Source organism: Frankliniella occidentalis, unplaced genomic scaffold (genome assembly GCF_000697945.3).
Source record: "Frankliniella occidentalis isolate FOCC.00 unplaced genomic scaffold, Focc_3.1 Scaffold314, whole genome shotgun sequence".
NCBI classification, from domain to species: Eukaryota; Metazoa; Arthropoda; class Insecta; order Thysanoptera; family Thripidae; genus Frankliniella; species Frankliniella occidentalis.
The window spans coordinates 292,916-301,630 of NW_026267439.1; the positions used below are offsets into that span (position 1 = coordinate 292,916).

The 8,715-nt window shown below is 53.6% G+C and overlaps 1 protein-coding gene across 4 annotated transcripts in view; it reads right to left on the reverse strand.

The window, feature by feature from the left end:
* LOC113211129 (DNA damage-regulated autophagy modulator protein 2) overlaps positions 1-2,316 on the reverse strand; it is an 8,628-nt gene extending 6,312 nt beyond the window's left edge. The window contains exon 1 of one of the 4 annotated variants that reach the window (XR_003303662.2): positions 1,914-2,035. Coding sequence is in view for 2 of the 4 variants with exons in the window: in XM_052273917.1 (XP_052129877.1) it covers positions 1,914-1,925 (12 nt within the window). In the remaining 2 variants the exon portion in view is untranslated. Of the gene's footprint in view, positions 1-1,913; positions 2,046-2,086 lie in introns of those variants that run through there. The other 3 variants (XM_052273918.1, XM_052273917.1, XM_026429416.2) reach the window with 3 other exon arrangements.
* Positions 2,317-8,715: the final 6,399 nt, after the last annotated feature.

Below are 8,715 nucleotides of genomic sequence, written 5' to 3' on the forward strand. Positions count from 1 at the left end.
GTCTGTCTCCAGCCCCGCCGAAGTATGTAGTTGTGTGTTCTCCGTGTGTTCGGGCCGTGAGTGGGCCGCCGCGCTCCACCCCGCCCCGCCCCGCTCTTGTGCGCGTGGTGGGCGTTCGTCATAACCTGCCGGGTGGGACTCTCTGCTGCCCCCGATCAGGTGTGTGTCAGGGGCACTAACCGCGCCCGCCCGAAATGTGTGACACACTGACCACGGGGATAGTGATACGGGTTTCAGACTAAAATACCGCTGCAACACACTGCCAATAAGCGCTGTTGATTAAAAACACTAAAAACGGCAATCTTTATCAACACTGGATATTTTTACCTTCGGGTAGAGAAAGCCCTACAAGGGAAAGGCCAAAATCAAATTTGGTGTTTCGTTCCTAAATTTTTATTTTTCCACAAGTTGGGGCGCGGGCTGCTTTGCTTGTGCGCATAGCACGGCATCCTGAGCCTAGAGAGCAGCCCTTGTAGAAAATGCCAAGGCCACCGGCAAAGCTGGAGGTGCACCTCGGGCCAAGGGGCAGCAGCGGAGAGAGAGAGAGAGGAGAGGGGGGAGGGGCGGGTCGGTGCGCCGGCTATCCCAAAGCAGGAATCCCTGGGGCGGGGCGTGGAGTGGCGTGGCGGCGCAGGGAGCGTTACAACAGCGCAGCTCGCACTCGCACGCCCTTGGGCCGCTTAGCTTTGGACGGGACGGACGGACGTCTGCGGTCTTGGAAATAACAAACCGAGAAAAAGTCAGTTTACACCGACGCCGGTATGGTATGTTCGAACCACGAGCAGCACCCTCCTGCTTATGGCAACGCACGTCTCGCCCGCGCTATGCTTTCTTGCCTGCTTTTCGTTGCGACAATGAGCGAGAGTCGCGCGGGCGCCGTACACCTGCACGTAGACGTCAAAGTGCAGCGGCAGCTACAACGACAGCCACCCGCCGCCGCCGTCGCAACTCCTGTTACTCCACTAACTTGCTGCTCCGCGGCTGCTCCCGTCTGTCCTCTCCCCTCTTCACGACGCCTCAGGTCACGCACTGCAATGCGCCACCGGCGGCGGCAGCGGCGGCGGCAGCAGCGGCGGCGGCAGCAGCGGCGGCGAGAGCAAAGCAGTAAACAGCGTCCCCGAAGACGACAAGGCAGTTAATTCTTTCTTTTTGCATGATTATTATTTCTTTTTACCGCCCGGCACCTCGGCGTTCTACTTGCTCCGCGTATCCGCAGGCCGTACGCGAGCCGTACCGAGGAGTGACCGTCGCGCTGCTCACGGCCACACACACGCAGGCCGCCACCGAGGTCGAGTCCGTTCACCTGGAGGCAGGCGAGGCGGGGGCTTGGCGGAGCGGAGCGCAGGGCGGGGCGGTGCGAAATTTCAGGTTGATAACGACGTGTCAAAACAGCGTTATGTCACACACAAAAAAGAGTGGAGATGTGCGTGCGGTTATGGGCTTGTCATTAGGGGACGGACAGGGGAAAAACACACTGCGGCAGGGCGGCAATATCGGGGCAAGTTAGCGCACACGGGTCGGGTCGTTGGTTTAAGAGTCAGTCGAGTCGAGTTTCTTTCTCCAACTGTTTGCGGATGTTTGAAGAGCCATTGGCCATTGGCTGTATCTCGTTGGGCACTCGTTGGGGGAGGTGGCGCTATACGCAGGACGCTTTGTCGATATTTTATCGGACGACGCAGTCCGTCGTCGTCATAGCCTTATTTGACAGCCGTCGAAAATAAGCTGCATGTCATTCTTTTGGAAGTGACAGATTATTGTCCTACTACCGGCTCGGATTTCGACTGGACCTTGTCTCTTTCTCACGGCGCTCCGTCAGCCGTCTGCTCACCCTTCTCTATCTGCCCCCAAAGCGATAGCGAAAAGCGTAAGCGTTAAGCACAGCAAAGACGAACAAAGACAACACAAACACTTACGGCGGCCGTCATGTTGATCAGCGGGGTAGTGAAAAACTTGGAGTCGAAATATACACAGACACGCTCACAGCACTCACAGCACAAAGACACACACACACACGCGCGCACGACAGTGAACACAAGAGGACGACGACGAGAACGAGGACGACGACGAAGAGGTTAATCCTGCGGACCTGCCGTCCTGGCGATCACGGGAGGGCTCCTGGTGGCCTTCTTGTCGTCCCGGAGGGATCCGGAGCGTCGCGCTTGTCAGCCCCCTGGAGTCTGTCCGGCCGATGTCCTGGAGGCCCTGGATGTCGTGCTTGGAGGTCCTGCGCGGGAACCGGCCGGGCGGCTGAGGGGGCGCGCGCGCGTCGCGGACAACCTGGCGCGGTGGCGGCGCGAGTGAGAGTGAGAGAGAGAGGGGCGGGCAGGGAGGGCTGCCGGGCCAGGCAGGGCCGCTGCCCCTCCCCCACCCCCAGTCGCGCGCCATGCCGCGCCGCCCGGCCAGGGACCGCAGAGGGGCCGGACGGGCCGGACGGTCTGCACCTATCTTATCACTCGGCTATCTCCCGATCGGCTCTGTATTTTCACCGATGTGTAACAACGCGTCTGTGTGCGCGGCGGGATTTTCGTGCTCCTTGACCCGCTATTGTGCCGCGCGAAAAATATTGTAGTTAAATGTTTTTGCCGTACTACGCGGAGGGTCTCGTCAGTCGGGTGACCTCTCGTCTTTGCGTTGGGGAAGGGCTGCCCCCGCGCCATTGGCCGGACTGAGGCGTGCCACCGACAACACGACGGGACGTCGTTCGCAGACTTTGAGCAGGAAAGAGACCACCCCGGTGTGGCGTAAAACTTTGAGGCTTTATCGAACAGGATGGGATGGTGTCCCTCCTGAGGCCAGGCGCACGTGTGACGCACGGAGACGCCGAGTGTCCGGCTGCAGGAGGAACAGGGCGGACAGTGTGTGAGCCGGGCGTGGGCCGCGAAGTGCACTGCAGGCAGGACGGAGGCCCCCGGCTGGGTAGGCAACATGAGCGTGGGCGCGACGGGGCTGAGCGGCGGGTCGGCCTACCCGCTAGGCTGACTGACAGAGTGCAGGCCGGTGGAGGAGGCCGGAGGAGGAGGCCGAAGGAAGGGGCCCTGAGTGAGGTAGGCAACAGGGCTGCTCGGCGGGTCAGCCTACCCGCCAGGCTGACTCTTAGAGTGCAGTCCCGGCCCGGCCCGAGCTGGACGAGGCCCCTAGCGGGAAGCGGGCTATGCAGCACGTGGGGGTCACGACAGGCCTGCTCGGCGGGCCGGCCTACCCGCCAGGCTGACTCACGAGGTCAGGCAGAAGATAGCTACCGCCGGGGCTTTGCCGCTGGCGAGAAAGGAAGAGCGGGCCCCCGCGGCGCGGGGCCAACGCTAACGGGCGGAATGCCCGTCGATTGACCCGGCCTCCAGCGTCGGGATACCCCTGACTCCCTGACTGAGGTATGACGAGAATGAGCCACGAATGGCGTGATTTATTGGAGGGTTTTTGTGCTGGATTGTCGCGAACGCAGGTGCTTAGCACGGTGCTCAGACTGTACGTCAACTCAACTGATAGGACGATCTCGACTTTGATACGACTACTCAGCTAATGCCAGCGGTTCTACCGGTACACCGAAACTTTGACGTTGACATGTTGCTCCTATTTCTAGAAAAAATATTTGTCCACCTTGAAAATACAATATTTGTCCTGCGAGATATCCATAAATGATAAACATCTCCGAGTGTGTTCTGTTGAGAAATTTTGTGCAGGGCTCGGTGCAGGGAATATCTGGGGCGCCAGGTAGTGACTAAGATAAATATCATCACGCGGCACCCACCCCAGAAAAATTATTTTGAGGTTTAGAATTAAGTTTTTCCAAAAGGGTCTGCATAGGAATGAATTTACTTTCGCGAAATAGCTGCTTGAAAATCAAACACTGCGGTTTGTCCTGTTGCGCCACATTGTAAAAGTCGCACCATTATTTCAGACCACTTGATTTGTGACGTTATGTCAGTCGAAGCGATAACGATAACAATTCAACGTACTTCGAGTGGACGCGGGCGGCTCGCACCGCCGGGGCGGCAGGCAGCCCATGCGACACTGAAGCTGCCTCGGTTCCGTACAGCGCCGGGCTGATGGACGAGCCCAATAATGGCAGGTCAGGTTCCACTGAGGGTCCCATTCCACGCAACCTTTTTGCCCAACTAAGTATGATCTCTAATCACACCGCATGTAGACTTTGGCACAGTACATCCAAATTTACATAAGACATTGTTTTTGTTTATTTATTTTCCTGTCTGTAAAAATACACAATGAAACAAATACGCGACTTTTTTTTGTAGAATGCGGACGTGCATGTGTAGTTGGACTTTACCACAGCCATTTATTTAATGAATGAGTCTGGCTCAGATTCCCACAGAAACTTTTTAATAACACATATTAAAAATAAGATCGCTCTAAATATTTTAGTTTTCACTGTCGACGGAAAGCATCCCAGAGCAGCGCGCGTGAGTCCGGACTCGTGTACCCGCGAAGGCTCCCTGTCCTCCTGCAGGGATAATAATAAAGAAAACAAGTAAAAATAAGAAGGCATGTGTGTGTGTGGTTTCTGGAGGATTGTGGTTTGCCAGGACCACCATGCAGCCGGGCCGCAGCGCGCGCAGCAGGCTCGCAGGCTCACTCACTGCAGCGCGGGGATGCGTGGCGTATCTGGGATGAAGATAGACAGGAGCAGCGGGGAGAGCTGTTTGGAGAGGAGGCACAACACGGCCGAGATTGTGGCCGGGCCCCCCACGGGACCCCCGACAGCGTGACACGCACGATTACCCGCGTCACGTTGTGTCACGTTGTGTCGCCCCGACCCGGACGCCTGGCCTGCAGCAGCAGCAGTGCAGCACGGCCCACTTTGGGGACGACATGTCGGTGTCTGGCGGGACGAGCCACAGCTGCTGGGTGTGACCCCTCGACGCCAGGCACGCCCCGGGCTCTCGCGGGCTCCCACAGCTGCCTATTTGACACTGAAAATGCAGGAGTCACGCGCGTCGCTCTTGGAGAAGCGACATGCATTGCTTCCAATTTCGTTTCTACTGGCAGAGCGACGACAGTTGCCTTCGTCACTCTATTTGAGTTGTTATCTTGGTTTATTCGAATGACGACCGTCTTTCAAAAGGTGCGATGGCAATGCTCAAAAACCATCACTCTTCTGGGGTCATTTTTCCACACGCATCACTTCCTAATTGGAGCGATGGAAACGGGCACCGCTCTAATTGAGCAACGATAAATTTCGTCACTCTTTTCAGACGAGACACATCACTCCACTATCCAGCATTTCCTGTAGAGTATGGGGAGCCCAAGGGGTTCGCAAATCGCAGTGCCGTGCGCCTGTAAGTATAGGCAAAAAGCCCGACATGACACCACCTGTAAGAAAATCACCAAAACGGCCAAAGTCACAAATTTTTAGCACCTTTTGAGCCTTTTGGGCCTTTGTAGAGGTACTAAGATAAAAACTTCTTTGGTACCCCTGGAAAAGCGCGACTTAGCGATTCCGTTTCATTTCAGTGAATTTGTTACCGCAGCCAAAGTGGAGAGCTCGAGCAACCATCAAATAAAAATATGGTTCCCTCAGGGGAAACCCTAATACGACTGCAAAATTAACAATCATACGACGAGGTTTCTAACTACAACACACCGTTACGCGTACTTCTTGTAGCGGCTGGCGGCGGCGGTTCACGTGCCCCGAACACTAACTCCCCGAACCCCCGGCGCCGGCCCGCTGTGTTGGGCAAGCCATCCGGCACGCAGATCATCGTTATTAGCAGGGATTTGAAACGCCGCGGACCCGCTCTGCCGCCGGTTGTGCTCGAAGGCGCCCGGGCCGGGAACAAGCGCACCGTGACGGTCAGTCGCAGCGGCTTCTGCGCGAAGGGGCAAGGTCGCCGCGGCCAGGGAAGACGAGGAGGACGTCATGTGAAAAGTAGCCCGCCCGGGATGGCTAAATTTTTTTGAGATTGTCCCTCGTGGCAGTCTCCACGGTAACAAAATAAATAAATAAATGTGCTGTATTTTTACAACGATTTTTAAATGTCATGCAACTGTAATACTTCAAGCCAGAGTTGTTGATTGATTGGTGAGTTGTAAAATGATGAGGGTACAAGCACTGTGTGATTTTTTGAGGAAACGGGGGAAAAATCTTCAGGGAGGAAAACTTCTCAGATTTTGAGGAAATCTCCCCGAAGAATGAGGAAAATTCAAACAAATTTCCTGAAACAACGGGAGTGCTTCAAAGTTTTCCCCTTTTTCCCGAAAAAAAAAAACGAGACCTTTTTTTTTACCATGATTGCTTTACAAAGGCCTCGATCCATTGTTTTTCATGTTATAACAAAGCTTGCGTGTTCTGCTTACAGTGAGCTGCCTGCCTCGCCTCTGAGGCTGCAGCAGTCTCACCTCGCTGAGCCCCTTTGGCGGTACAGTACTGGTGTGTGACTGTGTGTATCTCTGTGCGTTGCTCACTCTCAGCCCGCGGGCCGGGCCGGGCCGGGCCCATAGCGACACGGTGACACAACGACGGGCTCGCCTTTGTCCGCCGCGTACACCGGGCCGCTGGGTTGGGTATAGGGTGGCCGGCCAGCAGGGCGCGCGTGGTTATCTGGCGGTGCAGAGTTCGAGGCGTGCACCGGCCGCTCCGCTGGTACCAGCCGCGGCGAGGCGTTGTCAGTCAGAACAAGTGATTCGCAACGGGAAAGGGGGGGGGGGGTCCTGGCGCCTTCCCATCACCGCCTGGCTGCACCCCGCCTCCTGGCCGTCCGGGGCGTCGCCGCCGCCGCCCTCTCGCCGCCGTGGTTTTCTGGAAGCAACGACGCTCTGTTGTTCTGTGATGATGCGACGCGGCTCAGCGATTCGATACGAAAAAAAGAAAGAAAAGAAAAAAACAGGACCGAAAATGGCAGAGGCGCTACGGGCGCTCGCGGGCTGGAGCAAACAGTGGCGCGTCCGCGGCCGAGCGGTGGCGCCTCCAGCTGGACCGCGGCGGGGATTAGCCGTGCGACTTATTTTTCACTCCGTGAGAAAACGTCGGTCATGATTCAAAGTCTACTCGGCGCGTCGGACGCAAAGAGTAGCCGCTGAAAAACGCGGCACGGAAATGGGAGAGGGACAACGAGCGGGATTCCCTTTCCAAAAGCGGTGAAAATAAACATGAGGGAAGGCATGAAAATTTTGATGAAATAATTTATCGTAAATATTAAGATGAAAACGTGTGGTAAAACAACATCGCCGCGTACTTTATCTGCATGGTCTTCTTTGTCACTCCACTTCCTGCGGGATGTGTAGAGTACGCAATGCCCTGCAGCAGTCGCCACCCCGATCAGTCGTCACTTTGTAAGTCACTGATTCGGGTTATTGGGCCCATTTCCCGTTTCCTCGATAAGAGTCGGGTGTCTTGAATCGGAAAACGGCACACCGACGGATGTCATGTGTTTTCGAATAAAACGGACGTCAGCCGCGTCGGCTGCGCGCCCTCAAGACGACGCTGAAAAATAGCTTACATCGCTTTTTTTTTTCGAGCCGCTTGCTTTCGCTTGCGTTTTGCTTGTTTGTGTATTCGGATGAACTTATTTTCAATCGTGTTCTATGAATTAAACAGCCGTTTTTTCCCCCACTGAAACGGATCCTGAAGTCGGATCTGATCCACACAAGGCAAACGTTTGTTTTGACCGAGGGGTCGTCAACTCCCTTCGGCCGTGTACGGAGGAATATATATTACTAGTAATATGTGTAATATCGGTAATATTGATGTAATATTGTGTAATGTCAGTATTATCAAGTAATATCGAGTAATATTATGTAATATCATGTACTATCAAGTAATATAACGTAATATCAAGTAATATTACGTAATATCAAGTAATATTCAGTAATATTCACTCTATTAAGTCAATTGCAAAGTGAAAAAAGGGGTGCCGAAAACCATTGGGGGTAGAAGTTTCTTGTTTTGGGTCCCAGTCCATGGTCCAGTCGAGAGTCAGTCACACTCCACACCTCTATCACTCGCCATCTATCGGCAGACCCCTCAACTACGTCACCACCCATTACGTTCTTCTTTAAGTTCTTCTCCAACCCCTTACGTTCTTCTTTATGTTCTGCCTTCCAATACCCTATAAAAGCAGGCGCCAGCTTTGACTCGGCGCCACACTGTGACCAGCGCTTGATGTGAATACATCGCTCTTAAAAGACTCTGGACTTCCATTCCAAATACCCCTCTACCCGTTACAATATTGCTGGTTTAACTTGAATTTTCATCACAAAAAAATAAAAATACATTCACTAGTTTATGAGGAAAATGTAGGTAAAGACGGAAAACGTGGTTTGGGTCAAAAATCCCACATCATGAAGTTTTAGAGATAAAAAGTTCAACTCAAGCTCAAATTGCTCTCAAAGGATGAAAGCACAAACGTGTGTGAGGGATTCCTGATATTTTGCATATCAAGCTTTCCAGAAATATTTAAAGTCAAAATTTAAGAAAAAAAGGGGGAAATTTTGACAATTTGAAAAATGTTGACTTTAAATATTTCTGGAGGGCTTGATATGCAAAATACCACGAATCCTCCACATACGTTTGTGCTTTCATCCTTTAAGAGCAATTTAAGCTTGAGTTGAACTTTTTATCTCTGAAACTTCATCATGTGGAATTTTTGACCCAAACCATGTTTTTCTTCTTTAGGCGGCGTGCACATATTACGTAATCGTTTTTTGGGGGAAAACCCCCTCCCCCCTCTCTCTGTCATCGTGTGTCACTCTCTTCTCTACCCC